The 19,655-nt window shown below is 33.4% G+C and overlaps 1 protein-coding gene across 1 annotated transcript in view; it reads left to right on the plus strand.

Moving 5' to 3' along the window:
• Positions 1-19,655, plus strand: part of LOC132717982 (uncharacterized) — a 28,613-nt gene that overhangs the window by 344 nt on the left and 8,614 nt on the right. Inside the window, exons 2-22 of the mRNA XM_060701590.1 lie at positions 135-567; positions 680-993; positions 4,693-4,822; positions 7,123-7,263; positions 7,830-7,975; positions 8,686-8,797; positions 9,547-9,711; positions 10,144-10,307; positions 10,598-10,801; positions 11,335-11,484; positions 12,209-12,316; positions 12,508-12,820; positions 13,119-13,499; positions 13,914-14,065; positions 14,863-15,361; positions 15,764-15,873; positions 16,389-16,547; positions 16,861-16,984; positions 17,327-17,512; positions 18,404-18,522; positions 18,919-19,284. Coding sequence (XP_060557573.1) covers positions 234-567; positions 680-993; positions 4,693-4,822; positions 7,123-7,263; positions 7,830-7,975; positions 8,686-8,797; positions 9,547-9,711; positions 10,144-10,307; positions 10,598-10,801; positions 11,335-11,484; positions 12,209-12,316; positions 12,508-12,820; positions 13,119-13,499; positions 13,914-14,065; positions 14,863-15,361; positions 15,764-15,873; positions 16,389-16,547; positions 16,861-16,984; positions 17,327-17,512; positions 18,404-18,522; positions 18,919-19,284 — 4,377 coding nt within the window. The 5' untranslated portion in view covers positions 135-233. The remainder of the gene's footprint in view (positions 1-134; positions 568-679; positions 994-4,692; positions 4,823-7,122; positions 7,264-7,829; positions 7,976-8,685; positions 8,798-9,546; positions 9,712-10,143; positions 10,308-10,597; positions 10,802-11,334; positions 11,485-12,208; positions 12,317-12,507; positions 12,821-13,118; positions 13,500-13,913; positions 14,066-14,862; positions 15,362-15,763; positions 15,874-16,388; positions 16,548-16,860; positions 16,985-17,326; positions 17,513-18,403; positions 18,523-18,918; positions 19,285-19,655) is intronic.

Consider the following 19,655-nt stretch of genomic DNA (forward strand, 5'->3'; position numbering starts at 1 on the left):
ATCTGAATTTAAAGGGATTTTCTATATAATCAAGTTTAAAACAGCTATCAGAATGTTGATCTAAATTAGGAATATTTATAGAATAGTAATTGGTACTTTAAGTTTTGGTGATAAAGTTTATAATGTTTATACAGGTGTAGGAGCTGGTCATGGTCACCTTGATGGAAGTTCAGGTGGAGGTCATGGTGGAAATGGAGGTCAAGGTGAAGGTCAACCAATAGCCGGTGGTGCCCATGCTTCATTCTTATATCCCACCAAGTTTGGTAAGAATGGTGGTCACTCTAAATTTCCCCATCTTGGTGGTGTGGGTGGAGGCAGACTTATACCTGAAGGTTAATCATACACTGACTGTTGATGGTTTTCTGACAGCGCAGGGAGGTGCTTGGAGGTCTGTGGCAGCAGGAGGGGGTAGTGGTGGAACCATCCATATTGAGACCTACACCATTGATGGTAGTGGAGAAGTTGATGCCTCTGGTGGAAAAGGTTATGGAGGAAGTGTGTCTAAGCATGGAGGTGGTGGAGGAGGTGGACGTGTCACACTATACTACATGTACAACTTTTTTGTTGGTAAGTTAATAAACTTTTTGCTCATATCAAAGTTAACAATAACAAGATATACATTTTAAAGTGGTCTCTGTAGCAATATATAAGTTGATAAATTGTTTGAGTTACGTTTCAGGTGACTTTATCAACCATGGTGGTCCTGGTGGTGCCAGAAGTGAACCAGGTGGCCCTGGCACAGTCTATCTTCACAAACTACCTGAACTTGTGAATGGAACAGTTCCATCTGACTTCATTGACAACCGTACCCTGTACCTTAACAACAAAGATTATGAGCCATTAAACCCTGCTCGTAATCTCACTGATACATACCCACAATACACAGCTGCCAGTGGTGTTGTCTGGATATGGCCAGGCTTATACCCACCATCTGTCATTGTAGCAACACAGGTCAATAACACAGATGAAGATATTGTTCTGGATCATATAAAGGTATGAATCTTTTTTTATGAGAATTTGAGAAATGAAGAAATCTTTTGAAGTTGAGAATTGTCCAATGTTCAGATCAAATTTGTAATAGGGCCTAAAAAAAAAAATTGTTTTGTTAGGGTAACATGCTCTCAAGGAATAGGTAGGGTAGGTCGGATTTTTTTTTTTTTTTTTTTTTTTTTTTTTTTATTCACCAGTATATTGAAATTCAGATATGGAAATTTCTGACATCCCTCCCGGGTGGCACAAATACATCCCTTCTATGTTTTCAAAAGACATTTCAGGTGTAACAATCTTAAACTCTCGGCGTTCTTCTGGTGAAGATCACACGCCGTTTTACAAATATTGACAATGTGATCCGCCATTTTGTAACTAAGAACGGCGATAAAACCTGTACCGTACCCAGGGCTCATCCTGGGGGGAAATTTTAGGGAGAAGAGAAGTGACTTCCTCGTGAAAAATCGGCAGAAGGGAAACATCCCAATGTGTATGCATTAACATGCATGGCTATACATCCTTTAACTAGAATAGAAACACAATCTATTTATCAGCTATTTATAAGCTTTCTCTTATATTTTCGATAATAATGTGCAAGAAAAAATATGATGATTAGAAATTAACTTTATATTTTTACTTTCCTCACTTTTAACAGAAGATAAAGTTACATTGGATAATGATTAATAAAATCTGTCTATCCTGTTCTGTTTATGTGATCTTGTAATGTCACATTTATGTGCATATAATTATGCTTATAAAACAATTTTCAAATATCGAAGAATATGTAAAATATGTACTGCAAACATTTGTGCACATTATATTTGATCACTAAAATTATATGCATTCATTTCTTATTGAAAAATTCGCCTGAGAAATTATAGAAAATAAATTTCTAATTACCTCCCTTTATTTTCATGAAATGTTTAACTCGGTAATATCTTTATAAATAATGCTTTTTGAAATTTACAATATTAATAAATCTTAATCTGAGCGTCATATTTATGACATTAAAACAAATATATATATTGAAACAATAAGAACACTTCTTTCCTCACAAATTTTGTTGTTATATACATGAGCACATGATATACGACCGATATGTCGCATGCCGATCATGATTCTCATGATTCGTAGTTTTAGGATGTTGTGCCCACGTGCGTACAAGCTGTGTCAAATTTGGCATTTCTACAAAGATAACAATGCAAAACACTCTCACTGTCTACAACATACCAATCATAAGATTTTTGCGAATTGGCTTTCTTAAATTTTCGCGTGTATTAGGTCAGGTACGTATATTAACATATATACGTACCTGATTAGGTGTATCCGAATCAGTAACTTTTTCTTACTGCTAGGTTGGGCATTTCACCCCAAGCCATTACGTCAGCGACATAACAATATTTAATTGAATTTGACTAACAGTTTTGTGATAGCCGTGAAAAACCCATTGCACATCGCCTTTACTTCGGTTAAACACCGCCTGTATATCAATTAGGGAAGATTTGCACGTGTTTAGATGATCGGGAAAAAATTAATCTATAATTATCACCAAATCCCGTATTAAACTCGCAAAATATACCCGTTTCGGGCCGATGCTCTCATTATTTACTGTTTAGAGTAGGCGGTCTATCGCTTTGCATACAGGTAGAAGGGTAGTATATAGCATCGCTCTGATTGGATAATGATAATTAGCAGTCGTCATATGGGCGGATACAATCTCTGCTCTTTACATCGGCAAGTAATTACTCTTTGGGAATTAAGATTTTATCGGCGATGTTGACTTCTCTTTGATCAATTGGGAGAGCGAAATGGAAATATACACAGCGAAATTTTCGCCTGAATTGCCCTTCACCCTACTCATTGAGTACCTCAATAATACGGTATTTTCATCGATTTTTTTTTTTTTTTTTTTTTTTTTTTTTTGACACGAAAAAAACGGTAGGGTCGGGGCATATTATTAGGTAGGGTCGGGTGACCCGAAGAAAACAATTTTTTTTTTTAGGCCTAGGCATATCATAATAACATCTGATATTTAATTCATGTATTAAATTGCACTCGTTGTTAAATAAAGCAAAAACTTTTCCTTCCAAAAATGTTCAGTTCATTTTTTTCGTATTCCAAAGCTTAGTAACTCTTGAGATGAATCTTTCGTGAAGAGTAGGATTGAAGAAAACAATATCATATCAGAGATTGAAAATTCCACTTGTTATTGTCCCCCGCCTTTTCGAAGAAAAAAGGGGGATATAGAAATAGGCTCCGTCCGTCTGTCCTCCGTCTGTTCGTCCGTCCGTCCGTCACACTTTCGTGTCCAGTCCATAACTTTGTCATTTATTGAAGGAATCTGAAATAACTTGGCACAAATGTTTGTTATAATAAGACGATGTGTCATGCGCAACAACCAGACCCCTACCTCCAGGGTCAAGGTCGCACTTGCTCATTCAAGGTCAACATTGTCTATTTGAGGGTATATTTCGTGTCCGGTCCATAACTTTTTTATCTTTGAAGGGATTTTGTAAATACTTGCCACAGTTGTTCACAATAATGAGAAGATGTGTCATGCGAAACAACCGGTCACCTACCTCCAAGGTCAAGGTTACACTTGGAGGTCAAAGATTAACATAGTCTGTTACAGGGTATATTTCATGTCTGGTCCTTAACTTTGTCATTTATTGAAGGAATCTGAAATAACTTGGCACAAATGTTTGTTATAATAAAACGATGTGTCATGTGCAACAACCAGACCCCTACTTCCAGGGTCAAGGTCGTACTTGCTCATTCAACACTGTCCATTTGAGGTTATATCTCGTGTCCGGTCTATAACTTTCTTATCTTTGAAGGGATTTTGTTAATACTTGCCACAATTGTTCACAATAATGAGATGATGTGTCATGCGCAACAATCGGTCACCAACCTCCAAGGTCAAGGTCACACTTGGAGTTCAAAGATTAACATAGTCTGTTATAGGGTATATTTTGTGTCTGGTCCATAACTTTTTCTTATATCAAAGGATTTTGAAAATATTTGGCACAAATAGTCACTATAATAAGACAATGTGTCATGCGCAACACCAGCATCCCTACCTCCAAGGTCAAGGTCACATTTTGAGGTCAAAAGTTAACATAGTCTTTTAAAGGGTGTATATTGTGTCCAATGTAGAACTGATTCATAGTTCAAGGGATTTTGAAATAACTTGGCACAAATAGTCACAATAATAAGACGATATGTCAAGTACAACACCTGCACCCCTACCTCCAAGGTCAAGGTGACACTTAGAGGTCAAAATAACAGAGTCTGTTATATGGTATATTTTGTGTCCCGTCCATAACTTCTTCATAGATCAAGGGATTTTGAAAATACTTGGCACAAATAGTCACAATGATAAGATGATATGCTTGCGTAACACCAGTGTCCCTACCTCCAATGTCAAGGTGACACTTAGAGGTCAAAGCTTAACATGATAGATTTTTAAATTGAGTGTTACATTTTATTTCTTTAATAAATTTATTGGTGCATTTGCAGATCTAGCATTGATTTTATGCTTCATATAAAACTTCCCTGAGGCGGGGAACGTTGGTAACTCTGTTACAAATTCTTGTTACAAGTAGATTTAAGAGAACCTGATGCAGGACGAGTAGAAAAAGGTTGCCTGCACATTGGATTTAGAAGCTCTGAAAATATTTTTCATGTCTTTATGTTTTAATATAGCTGTATGAAAAAGCCCAGCTAGCAATGGTGAGACCTCGACATACAGACAAGATTAACCTGATTGTAGGGTACACAGAGGGGGACAGAAGTGGACATTTACACATAGGTTACAATCAGACCCTCTTTATTGGTATGTGTTTCTATTTTACTTTCAAGCTTATTAAACAAATTTATTATCATTTATATGAATGATGATACATAGGTTTAAAAAAAGGTAATATAAAGGGTTGAATTGTGTGTCCAGTAATTTTCTTTAATAAATCTTGAAATTTATTTTGACTTTCATATAATTATTATGATGTTTCAAAATTTACTAAAAGTATAGATACAAATGTCAAAAATTTGGGGATTATTTCATAATGTAGATTTTTTTTATTGTCACTTTCCAACTGTATATACACATATATACAACTGAGTAACATTAAAATCTAATCAAATATTCCATATTGAAACTGTCAAACATTTTCAGATTTGAAAGGTAAATTTGAGTTCCTGAAACTACTGAATCTTTCTGACAAACTTTACCATCTCAAGTGTAACCTTGATATATCTAATTTCAAAATTATTCTTTTATATATAAAGGTGGTCAAAATGCTCCACCCAATCATTTGTTTAGTAAGTTATTCTCATGTGTTGTAAATGTGATTTTTTTTTTACATTCTTTATGTCACCATATGCTATGCCTTTGATACAATGTATGCATGATGCAATCTCTGCTATTTCAATTGGACAAATACTGTAATCTGTGTTTGATAGTTATACTTTCTGTTATTTGGTCTGAATGAAAAAAATGTATTAAAAAAATTAGAGAAGCTTAAAATTTATTGTGACTGTTTCAAATTGAAAATCATTCTTACAGAACATGACTATGGAAAAGAATAACTAGATTTTTTTAATACTGTTGCTGAATATTAAAAAAAAACAGCTATATATTCTTCTTGAGGAGTATTTTTGTAGTTTGTATAGTGTAAAATCAAGTATTGCCAGGAAAAACTTCAGTTCACTTTTAACAATAATAGTATATTCTTTTGTTATAGTATATTAAAGACATAAAAACAAACAAAAAATTCAAATAAAAAAAAGTCAAAAAGTACTATTGGGTCTTTTTTATCTAACAGTCATATGAGGATATATGACCATTTTAATATACGAGTTGTGTGGGGAGTGATAGTCACATAATGTATTAGACATGTACTTTGGGACCAAAAAATCCAAGTTCAAGTCTGTACTTCGCTAATGTGTAAATATGTACATGAGATGGTGATAAATTACCATAAAGCCATAATATTAGCTGCCATAAAAGAAATGAAAGACTCAGAGGAGATCATTAGATAGTTTCTTAAAGGACCAGGGGTAAAAGTAGTCAGTGTGCATGCCTGCAGGAAACTTATGTCTTTGTCTTTACTTTGTGTTTTATAAATATTGTTAAATTTTCATTGAAATAAGCATGTAATTTGTGTAAGAAATTTTTGAATATGGTTAATGAAATTAACATGCTTTGCATGACTCGACTGTCTCTCTTTTCTGTATCCTTTAACTGTACAATAATTAGTTATATTTTGTATAAATGTATATATATTTAGAACACTGAAACCTTTTTAAAACTGGAAGAAAAAGTGAATAGACTTTGCCACCAGTGCAGAGTCCCTTTCAGGGATATTAAGATATAAATTTGAAGTTGGTCTGTCAATCAGCCAAGATTTCAGATTCTTGTCAAATTACATAGCATTTCAGGCTGTCATGGTTCTTTACTGTGTTGTGTTGTAATGTTTGAACTCAAAGTTTTCTTTAAGGGGGCAATGAAAAATTTTATACTGAATTTTAATTATAGCCCATAACCTTTTGAGTAACATTTTGAAGATCACTAGGGGACATGATTTAAATTACCCTGAACAAAGCAAATTAAGGTTGATTTGTATTAATGAAATTATGTCTTTTAATTTTGAAGTAAACAGTTCACAAATATTTAATTATGCTGAGAATGTTTAGAGAATATTTGAACCAGTCTCAAATCTTCAAAGGATATCATTAGGAAACATGGTCATGTCCAAAGGTATTCTTTAGGCCATGAAGACAGACGCCTCAATCTGCATGTCAACAGTCTTCTCTCTTTCTTAAACTAGAACTCAACCACAACAGCAAATGATTCAAAATTCATTTTGTTGTTGTTTTGTTTTTATTAAGTGTAATAATATATATTGAATTAAGGCTTACATATTATTTATTATCTGTTTAGCAGCATTTTATCATTCACATTTAATGGCCATATACATAGTTGTTAAGCTATCTTTATTGTTAAATTTCTGTGCATACTTTACAAATTACTAATATTTTAATATTTTATTGACTTTATTAACTCTTATTGACTTTTCATTCCATGAAAATTTGATACATAATATCATTTTCAATTTTACTCACTCTGTTATACAGGTACAGGAGCATTGCCTATGGATGTATCACTGTATCATGGTAGTCTGACAACCTTACAAGGTGAACTGAGAGTGGCTGGTGTTACAGTAACTGTTGAAGGAATTATAGGCAATGTTGAAAACATGACTATTGTTGATGGAGGTATACAGTGACTTATTTTGATGGGATATATGTTCAATAACTGGCATTATAATATATTTTAGGTTTTTTTTTATATCATTAAGACAAATATGTATCACCTTTATTTCATGAAAATGTAAAGATTATATAGGAGTATACTTTTCATGAAAGGATTTGCACAATAGATTATTATATTATATAGGGATATAATAAGCATCACTGTCATAATTTTATTAGGTTTTTGCGTGCAATATGGTATACTGAATAGGGACTAGGTCGAACTTCACACACTTGTTGTCTGTGATTATCTAATGTGATAGGCAATTTAGGTCCCATAATTTTGAGTTAATTTTTCCCAGGGTTATGACCCTTTTCTTATTGTCAACCACTAAGAACAGTTTAGTGCAGTGCCTTTAACTGACAGCTCTTGTTTATATTGATATTAATTGTATCAAAAATTAACAGTTTCAAATATATAATAGAGCAAGTTCATTTCACAAATTTAATGGTGAAAGAAAATGCAAAAAAAATATGTTATTTAAAAACAAAAGCAGAAGGTCTACATTTGTATACATTACTATCTTTAGGTACATTAAAGATAAACTACATGATGGACCTGAAATATCAGCGTATGGATGACATCACCTTTACTGCATTCAGTATCAGGAACCGAGGCTCTCTCTTTATGAACAATGACATATTCCAACACAATATGATAGGCAAAAATTTACAGGTAGAAATTATTTTATATGATTAATATGAAATATTAAGATCCTGAAAAAATGCTTAGGTTGCTGAGCGACAACTTGTTAAGAAATATGAAGAAATAATTAATTTCTGTCATAGCATGATGTGCAGACCGACCAAGGATTGGTCACAAAATACAAATCACTTGCCCCTCAATGCTCTAGGTTCGAATCTTGACAGGAAATTTTGATTCTTTCATCTGAGGAAGATATCCAACTAGTTTATGGAAGGTTGTTGGTTCTACTTGTGTCTGAAAATGCGAAGAGCACAGAGTGGCACCTGAGGTCTTCTTCAGACCACCAGTAAAACTGTAAAATTGCCATATGCCCTTATAAGTATTGATGTGACTTAAAACTCTATACTGATACAGACTGGCATTCTGCATCCTCATTGTCAACCCCATTAAAAGTTCTGGTCAGATTTACATATATACTTTCTGTAAAACATGTTTACCATGTATGTTCCTAATAGAAGTTTGCTTAAATTGAAGGAATTAGTCATTCAATGAGCCTTTAGTAGTAAAACCTCCATAAACAAACATGGTATATTGAGGTGGCAATCTTAGTGCTTTAAAGATAACAAAAATTTGTATGTTACATACATAATGTTTATCAATGATATAAAATTTAAAAGATCACAAATAAAATGGAGACAACTGTAGTTCATCTTCCTATTTATGTTTAATATTGATTTCAGGTATTCCCTGGTGGACAATTACAAGCTAAGAATCTCTATGTAAATGTAGATACACTCACTGTTGATGTGATGGGGACATTGAATACAGATGGGCAAGGCTTTTGTAACATGAGTAAATATATTTTACTTTCAACTATGAACAAAAATGATAAATTTAATTACTATTGTTGTCTTTAAGGTTTTCATTTAATTGTCCATTTTGGACATTGTACACCACAATTTACTTTGAGAGTCTGCTAGCCTCGTTTTATAGTTATTAGTTAATAACACATTGTTATGAAAGTTAAAAATTGTCAAAAAACAGCTGGCTTATTTGTAATATCAGAAACTGCTCAAATGAAAACATGATTTACATTTGATTTAAGGATACATCCCTCAACATGGCCTTGATCATTTATTAAGGAACTAAGAATAAATCAAACAAATGCCCCTTTGAATTAAGACTGATAAAAAATAATGGAAAATACAGTATGGAACTTCTTTGTGTCTTATATCTCTAATCATTTCAGCTTAAGTTTGAATACATTAATATTTCAAGTTGCAGGTTCTTGTTAATGTTTCCTATTTCAAGATATTTATGCTGTTATTTTGTTCTGAAATTTTCTATAAATCTGGAACATGAGCCTAATGGTCATTTGTCTCTCAACACTGACTCGGAAATTGTATGGTAATGATAGTTGGTCACTTGCATGGGAAATGGTAATTACAGGTTGGCAAGGAAAGCCATTTAGGTGCACTGACTGCCAAGATATAAAGAGAATGTGTTTAAAATCTACATGTAAACAAATCTAACTGAAATTTACTGTATTGAGGCAAATGTTTTGTATATAGAAGCCTAATAGCATTATGTTTGTCTTAAAGTGGGACCAGGGGCAGGCAAGACTATCTCAGGGTCAGGTACTGGAGCCAGCCATGGGGGTGAAGCTGGAGCACAGAGTCGCACCAATGACTCCCCTCAGTGCTACGGTAATTTTATCAAACCAGACAAATTTGGCAGTGCTGGAGGGGATGGATCATCTGGCAAAGGTAAAGTTACGTCCCTTTATTTAAAAGCATATGAAAATCATACAGCCACATTTTTCTGAAATATGTATGTTGGTGATTCTTATAAACATGTATATTCAAATTTTAACATTTGATCAGCAGATCTAAGAAGAAATTTGAAAGTATGAGACTATGGAATATTTATTTGTTTTGAGTTCAGATAGCAAATATTATAACCACTAATCATTTGGACTAAAATATTCATGTATGTTTTTATTCGAAATAAAAAGCATTACAATTTTGACACACAAGTAGAGATGCACGCTCACGAAAGTATCTTGATATTTGTTTCATCATTAAATGGTGAACTCCTGGAAGTATCTTGATATTTGTTCCTTTTTTAAATTAAATTTCTTAATTTAGAAACAGAAAGTTACAGCAGTAATTTTATCTATCATCTTTCTCTTACAAAAGGTGGTTGTGGAGGAGGAATTCTCACACTTTATGCTAACAAACTGCTCAAAGTTGATGGAAGAGTAAGTGCCAATGGTCAGGATGGCTCGTCTCCGGGTGGGGGAGGGTCAGGTGGAAGTATTTACATGGCCACTGCAGAGTTAGATGGCTCAGGAACTATTGAAGTAAATATCTGAAAATTGTTTTTTTTGTTTTTGTTTTTTTTTTCATGTCAGAGAAGTAGTGTATGTAATTTATTGTCAATAAAAGTACTAGAATATGATGTTTTTGAAATATAATTAATGTTTAGGTAAAAAAAGCAAGCAGAAAACCTTGTTATTGATCCAAAGTGCTAAGTGTATAATAATTTAATTATAAACAGTTAAAAAATGATAAAATAATATGCCAACAAAGATATTAAAGTGAAGTTATTTTAATCTAGTTTATATATATATACCTGACATTGCTTTCTAAGGTGAAAGGCGGATCAGGCAGAAATGGGGGAGCAGGTGGTAGAATGGGTATCTCCTATGGTTATGTGAACTATGCTGGTAGTTACTTCTCAAATGGTGGTGTTGGACATGGCGGGGAGAATGGGGCAGCAGGTACAGTGTTTACTAAAGATACAGCACCAGGTGGGAAGAAAACTCTCAAGATCTACAACAGAAAAGGAGATGGGGTAATATACTCTTATTATCTTTTGGTCACGAAAAATAACAATTACTAGAATAGATACCTTAGAAATGATAACTAACATTCGTTATAACTTAAAGTGTATGTCAACTTCAGAAATAAAATTATGTTACTTTTCAGATGACCTTAATTGCCTTTTACCACAAAGCTATTTAAAAATGAGAAATGCAAGATTTGTGCTAAAAATAAGGCAGTCAGATTCAACATGTTGTGATGAGTCTTCCAGACTTAGAATTTTGTATATAAATCTGAGTCTTTTGTACACATCTAAACCATTTCTTATAATTTGCCAGTTGTGGGAAACATTTATTTAGAATTAGCTATTTTCGTACCTGTCTCAAGCAGTAGCCTTAAGGGAAAAAAAGAAAGAAAAAATATAGGCTTTAGATTTTAGACTTGGATTTTGGAATAAGCGCCAATAGTCAGTAGTTAAAATTTAAAATCAGGATGACCAAACTTGCTCCATACCTCTGCCTTTATGAATATATGCTAAGATTCTGTTTATCTTTTGTGTTTCAGAATCGTAAGACTAGAATCACTATACCAGAGAGTAAAACAGAAGACCATGATATAGACACACTCGATCTTGGTGACTATGCTGAAGTTGGTCTCCTGGCAACAGATAATTTAGGTTATCCAAAGGCCGGAAGGCGTGACCTTTACCTGCAGGTTAGTGTTGAAAGAATATAAAGAGTGAGAGAAATGAAATGTTTCAGATTTTCTTTTAAAAATGGAAAGGAATTTAAGCATATGTACAAATATCATTTTGTAATGTTCTTATCAATAAATCATATGAAACGGAAATAATTCCAAAAATTACAAAATAAGATAAAAATTGCCTTAAAATTCCAAACATGGCAGCTGGTGACTCACTTTATAGATAGGATTTCTGCCTGATAGACAATCTCTTCTATCAACAAGTTCCTTAAATGAACTCCACTGAGGTCCAATAACCTTAAAACATGAAGATTTAATTTCTTACTTATACATCAACTAGGGCACTTAAACAGAAAAATATGCAAAAGATAATTAATAAATATACTCAGAAATAAATTGAAAATCATGTTTTGTGTTAGTTTTAGCCAGATTCGAGTGAAAAGAGTTTCTTTTCGATTTTGGTTATTTTTTTTCACAATTAGAATAATTATTCTTGGAAAAGGGGAGTGAGTGAATGGTCTGAAATTTTGCATGCTACCGGTATAGACCTACATTAAATGTTACAAAAATTTCAAAAATTTTGTACAGTCCTGTCATGTCAAAAACCTTAGTAGAGTCCCTTTAAGCACTGTTTTTTATTTAGATATATTACAAATGTTAATAATGATTTTAAAATGAACCTGTGCTCAGTTATATCCAGCTATATCAATGACATATTTTTTTTCATATAATAAAGTTGGTAGAGGGTGACTATACTGCTACAGTTCATGTAGAAGGTGGAATGTGGCTGAACATTGACTTCAATGATTCTGCTGTCCTCTCATTCAGTGTTGCTGTCTATCCTGTAAGTAAAATAATGTCATTTCAAAAACTTACATGATAAATAGAGTTATGTTTGTTAATGAAAAGAAATTCTAGAATTTTACTTCTTAGGATGGTATATATAATAAGTATATCTTTATGACCTTTACTTGATGAGAATTAAGGTTAAAGTCATCATAGTTTCATGCAGTAATTATATTTTTAACTTTCTAGGATGGACAAATCAACTTACCAGATGACACCTATGTGAAAGATGTGACAGTATCTGATTATGGAGGAACAATCACTGGGCTAGAAACATTCAATATCTCACGAGGGGGAGCTGTTAAAATTTATCCGCCCTCAGTTAATGACCAACACTTTAAACATATTGTTTATGACCTGAATACGATCAGTATACTTGACGGGGGAGTGTTTCAGTATTTTGGAACAGCCGAGGCGGAAGATGTTCTGACTATCAATCTGGCCGGAGATCTGATGATCAGAGGGGGTGGTGAGATGAGAGCTAATAAACTTGTACTCAAAGGTATTTCCTGTCATTTACTAAATGTTTTGAATGTTTATTCACTGAATAATTATTACTTTACATTTATCTTTATTATTTTTAAATATACAGGTATTTTAAGTGGCAGCATCAAATTGGTTTATTCATACATCAAATTTCATAATGACTAATGGTTACAATGTATTTGTATTTATTTGTACTTTGCCTTGTATCCTTTGACAATAAAGAGTGGGCACAGATATATGAGTTAAAACTTAGCTTATCCATTATTGGAAGCCTCGTATAATTTATAACCTTATCCAATATTGTGTTCTTTCAGCTGTGAATATTACTATAGAATCAGAGGGGATTCTAAGTGTATCAGAGAAGGGCTATGCAGTAGGTTCAGGGGTTGGAGCGGGCGTAGGGAATACCAAAGGCAGCTCAGGAGGCTCTCATGGTGGTGTAGGTGGAAAGGGAAGTAGTACATCCTATGCCGGACTGGCTCATGACAGCACTCACAAACCTGAGGCTTATGGCAGTGGTGGTGGAAGTACTGGTACAGTGACCACAGGCCGAGGTGGAGGGATACTTAGCTTGGTGGCCAGTGGTTTTGTAGAAATAGATGGAGAATTGATGGCTGATGGGCAAGATGCTAGTACTACAGCAGTAGGTGGTGGTGCAGGTGGTTCCATCTATCTGACAGCTGGGACTTTCTCAGGTTAGAAAATTTTGATTTTATTGTAAAACTCTTTGTAATGCCCTCAGTAGGTGGGAGGTATATTTATCATCCTTGACCATGTGTCAGTTACGCTGTCCTTCCTAAGACTAACAAAACAGTGGAATGTGGGGCATCCTTGTTCTTTGAACACATTTCTAGCTTCCAATATGATATAAGAAATATGTACGTTTCTCCTTCTATTAAACATTTGTAATGTTACAGTCAATTGATTCAATATGTAATTTGACCTTAGCTGCAGTGACTATACTTTTGGCATAAGCCTGACAATTATTGATATACAAACTGAGTCTACAATTTTCATGTAATTTTGTTGTGATTAATGCTTCCGAGGATCAGTTTGTTTCCAGATTTTTATAACAATTTAGGGATGAATATTTTGTCATATCTATTCAGGTACCGGGATAATATCAGCTAATGGTGGGGCAGGTGCTTGTGTTCCTAACTGTGCCAGGTGTGATTCATACAGGAGGTGTATCAAATGTAATGTAAACTACTATTGGTGGAAATATTTGTGCTTGCATCGTTGGAATGTACCAGAACAAGAGGTAATTAAAACCATTTGCCATTTTTCATTGTGAAAAGGTATCTTAAGGTCTAAAGGAAAAACTGAAAGATAAGATTTGTCATTTGGTTTATACCCTGTCAGGGGCAAGCTGTTGTTTCCATGAGCAAGAAACTTTACACTCATTGATTAGTCCTGGATGGTTCCTTGAACGGATTTGAGAGTGTTTCAATAAGCTTATAGCTTCCTACACAATCAAACTAAAATAAAATTAGTATAAACTAAACTAAGATTTGTCATTGCAGTATGTAGTAACAACTTAATAATATGTCAAAATCTTTCCTTTTTTCTCCAGTATTTTGTTTTTGCCACAAATGGCCACATGTTTTTAGTGTTGGCTTCATGCTTTAGGGTCATGTCATATTCTTGTTTTCATCATAGTGCTAAAATAAAATCCAATGATCTTTATACAATCAAACATTATTTTAGTTTTGACATTCTTTACCTATCAATCATAATCTACTTTTAGCTTTTATTTATTGAAGTCATAAAATATATGCATATATATGGAAGTGGTGCCAGAAAATACTTTATAGATATTATTATGATACAACTATTTTAACATACTTGAAAATAGAGATGATTTGGGAGTTCAGGTGTCTGTTGCTTAACCAAGAGATTGTGGGTTGGAGCCCTATTGGAGCCACAATCATGTTTCTTATATGACACTGGTACCTGTAAAGTCCAGGAAGAAACTGTTTCAAGAGTAATTCATATTTTCAGTACTATCAAGATAAAATAAGCATGCTTAAACTGAACTTCTTTGATTTATAATTTCAGGTGGCAGGTGGAGGGGGAGGTGGAGGAAGAATTGCTGTCCACGTTGCCAAGGAAAATACTTACCGAGGTGATTACACAACACATGGTGGTAAAGGGTTCTCTGAAAGTGGCGGGTCAGGTACTGTATATGTTCAAACACCAGTTAAGAGCACTGGAAATATGGAATCAACAGTTTACATTGACAACCACAATTCTCTCCCAGATAATGTTTATATCAGTAATAAGTTACAAGACAGTTGTAGGACATACATAATAACATCTGATGGTGACACAGCCGATGATATGACCTTTGACCACATACACATCAAAGGTGGAGGTCATTTAGCTTTCAGGAAGGTCACCAGTACCAATGTGAATGTCATAATTAACAAGTTGCATGGAGATTTAAGTGGCATGGTGCATACATCAGTTGACCAGAAGATTTCTATAATTGACAGTGAGAGTCCGATACCTGCTTCCTTCAGAGTCTATGATACTGCCATTATACAATTACCTGAAGGTATGTCATTAGAGAATTATACATTCTTGTGCATGTATATGTTCAAAAGAATTGAAGTTTTTGTGGATATAAAATGTCTGTTTTTATATAGGTAAACCATTAATGACTGTGTCATTTAATATGTTTGGACAAAACCAAACACCTTGGTTCTTCAAAGCATTAATTTAGAGATCCAAGTAGTAAATATCTCCATAGTGTACTGCATGTTTCTTATTCATTATTTTTTTTTCAAATATCCTCAAAGATCCATCAAATATCATGGTTGTACTTGCATTTCAATCAATAAGAAATGTCCCAGATTTAAGTCATACTTATTAAGGACATTTTTCCTTTTTCTTGAGAGAATGAGCAAAATGTTATATGTGATATGTTTTTGTTAATAAATTAATACCATCATTTCAGAGTTATATTTCACCAACTTGAAGTATACGGACATATATATAGATGGAGAGATAAGTGGAGTAAAAAACTTGAGTCTTGGAAAAGGAGTGAATTTCTTCATTGGGGAAAATGTAAGTATTAATATATTCCTGCAAATTAATTCACTCAAGGATATTTAATTGCATTTTTTTTACTCTGACTACCTTACATATTGAAATAAGTACGGGTCTCTTGTATGAAACAGAAGACCAATTTATCAAGCCTATTTGCAGTTACTTCATTTTCATTACTTTAAATGGTTGTTTAAAGTATGTTTCTGAATATTCTTCTGTTTCTTTTGCATAACACCTGACATTTTATAGTACTGTTTCTTTTGATTTGGCCGAATTTAGTCAGTTAGTCAAAGACAAGGTTTGAGGTTTTCTGTTGATATCTTTAACCTATTCCTCCAGACACTTATGTTTAGTAAGGTAGACTGACCAAGAAGTTTTATATTTAAAAAGAGGACATTGAGTTCATAAAACAGAATCAGCAGAGAGAGGATCAGCAGTCAAAAGAATAACTTTTAACTTTTACATTTAAGTATCATAACTTTTTTCACTCATAAGTAGATGTTAAAATAATTTACCACTTTATCATTTTTCAGGGATTTACTTCAGGCTATGACAAACTGACATTTAGCTTTGATCAAGTACAGATTTATGCAGATGGGAGAATGACCTCAACATATTTACAAGAAAGATCACCCTCATTAGTCCTACATATAAGAAACTTGCTAAAACTACATGCTGGAGCAGTGATTAGGGTAATTTTCAGTCGTGTAATTTAAATAAATTACAACAAGTTTTTTTTTTATTTTATAGGTTAAAATAGTTGTTTAAGACAGCTTCATAATTTTATATTTCCATTTCCCTTTTCCTTAAGCTTTTAAATGTCAGTTGAATATGCAAATTAGTGTTGATTTAATTTTTCAGCTATCTGATGGAAATTATATTATTGAAAGTTTACTTGACTAGTTTTTCTGTCAGGATTTTTGCTGAAACTAAATTGCTGCTATAAAGACACAGTATATTCACAAATTATGACAGGTAACAGTTAACTTATCAAATTCTATTTAGGCACCTTGGGTTAAAGTGAATGCCAGTAGTGGTGAGGTGTTGATTGACTCAGCCAGTTTGATAGACTCCAGTCAACAAGCTCCGACAAAACTACAACAGAACGGGGTACACACAGACACTGGGGGTAAAACATTTATACTGTTATCTTGTTTTTCTTTTGATATTTATAATTGTACAAGTAAACTTGTTTTTTTTTTACATTTACCAGTATACCAGTAGTGTTTGTTTCTAATTTATCCTAAGCCTTGAAAATTTTAATCAAATTAAAAATTTGTATCTCTCATGTTTATTTTAACAATACCATAAGAGGAAAAAAAGTTTGAATTAAATTACTGCACTGAAAGTTATTTAAGTCTTGATTCTTTAAAATTTGGACATAGTTTTCCATATAAGCTGAAATATTGTTTTGGGAGTCATGTTTCATAGTTCTGTTTATTGATACATGTGTGTGTTTCCATGGTTACAGGAGGATCAGGTGGTGGTAATGGTGCTGCAGGAGGTCAAGGGTCGTACCAGGACTATGTGGGACCACCTCCAGATTATGGTTCTATGTATGAACCTACACAATATGGTGGAAATGGAGGATATGGTGGAGGGTCCACATCATACCAGAGATGTACACAATCATCAAGACATAATGGTGGTCGAGGAGGTAAAATACATGTCATAACCTTTAGCTATGACAATGTTACCTACTTTGTTTTTCATATTTGACTGATCTGATTTATCAACTACAGTCATAATAATTACGAGCAAGCGAAATAGTATTATGCCTAGGTAAAAAATCAGTACAGATAAAATTTGTTGCTTCTGATTTTTCATTTTCCTAAGATTATTAACAGATATTGTGGATATTGTATGATTGAAACAAGTCTAAGTTATTCATTTGACATGTTCTTTAACATCTTCAGAGTTCACTGTGACAACTATTTTGAAATCCTAGCGCTATTGGCTTTAACCTGACCCACGCAGGTCTACTTAGGAAACCACCATTTTATTCTTTATATGGAGAAAAGTTTGTTCCTTTGACTGTCTGATGTATTCATTTTGAGGGCATTTACAGAATAATGAAAAGTTCAAAACTAAGAAATGAAAATTTTGCCTGTGTGTCCCTCTAAATATGCAATAAATATGTATCACATTTATATTCTATAAATTGAAAATATTAAGATGATATTCAAGGATGATATACTTTTTCTAGAAGAAGAGAGAAGCTTTGAGCAGTTTTGTACAAAAATTTGTTTAATTTTTATGTACATTCTGCTTATGTTGAAATTTTGTCCTAAAACCCCAAAATGTTACATTTAAGGTTCTTTCAAGTTCAAAATTGAAGTCTTATTTTTCACATTAATTAAAAAAAAGTGTTACATTTGTTAATAAAAATCTTGCATAAAACTGTTATTTGTACAAAAGTACAGGATTTTTAGCATATTTATTTAAAAGCTTAAGACTTTGAAAAGAGAGGATTTGAATAGGTAACTTGTTGCTTTTTACTACAGTAAAATAAATTTATGTCTAAATGTGTCATATATTTATTCATCAGGTGGAGTTATAGAATTATCAGCCAGTCATTTACTACTTGATGGAGATCTGAGGGTGAATGGAGGTGATAGTAGTGGATTTAGAGGTGGGGGAGGTGCTGCTGGTAGTGTTTATATTCAGGTAGTGTTGACACCTTATATCTTATAATGTGCTGAAGTATCATTTTAAATGGATTCAAAGAATTCTAGATGCTTAGTTAAACAATTATCGAAAATGTTTTTCTGTGTCCTGATGTAATTCAATTAAAGATTCATGTCTGAAATAAGGCACAGAGGGGACACCTGAGGTCTTCCTCCACCAGTCATGCTTGAAAGTCGCCATATGACCTTTACTGTGTTTGTGCAACGTTAAACCCAACCATCAAAATAATAACAAGAACAACTTAATCAAACATAATTATGTGCTATTCGGCATCATATAAGAATACTTTCAGAAAATAAAAATGTGTATTTGAGTAATGTAATTTTAGCTTTGGGGAATAAAAATGATTTCAATTTGTCTTGTTTTTTTTTGTAGGCATCTGATATATATGGTGATGGTAACATCTTCGCACAAGGTGGCTCCGCGAGAACAGGATCAGATCCACAATGCCGAGGTGGAGGGGGTGCTGGTGGGCGTGTTGCCATCTACTACAAGAAGGACACATTCTCGGGGAGGATCAGGGCACACGGCGGTGCCGGGTTTGAGTGTGGTGGAGCAGGAACTGTATTGAAATATGATGTTGATAATTCAACCAAGCATCTTACTGTAGACAATGAGAATGTATGTACACCCCTAAATTCCCGAGTTGACTGGAGTCAGCTCACAGAAACCCATAGAGGACAACTCAGTTTCTACACCTGGCTATTTGATGAACCAACATTACATAATCATGAATTTGATGTAAGTTATACATTTGAGTTTTATATTGCAAATATTATACAGATTTCTTGTTTGTAGGAAGGGTGCTTTGTAATCATGGGACCATTAGTTGGTTCTATATGTATTTCAAACTGATATAATAAAATAAAAAAATATAGTCCAGAATAATTTTTTCTTCTTCCTGTGTTCCTTGAAGTTTTAATATATTTACTGGAACAAAACTAGTGATAACCAAGAAAAAAGGTTTTCTTTGGAGTGATAACCAAGAAAGGAGGTTTTCTTTATGATGAATTTAATCAAGCAGTACATTCCCTACATTTATCTTAATTGCATGCTTTTAGCCCTTTCTCCATTAAATATCTTCCATGGACTTGTCCAGCTTTCAATCTGGA

The sequence above is a fragment of the Ruditapes philippinarum genome, unplaced genomic scaffold (genome assembly GCF_026571515.1).
Source record: "Ruditapes philippinarum isolate M1 unplaced genomic scaffold, ASM2657151v2 ctg1723_1_1_1_1, whole genome shotgun sequence".
Taxonomy (NCBI): domain Eukaryota; kingdom Metazoa; phylum Mollusca; class Bivalvia; order Venerida; family Veneridae; genus Ruditapes; species Ruditapes philippinarum.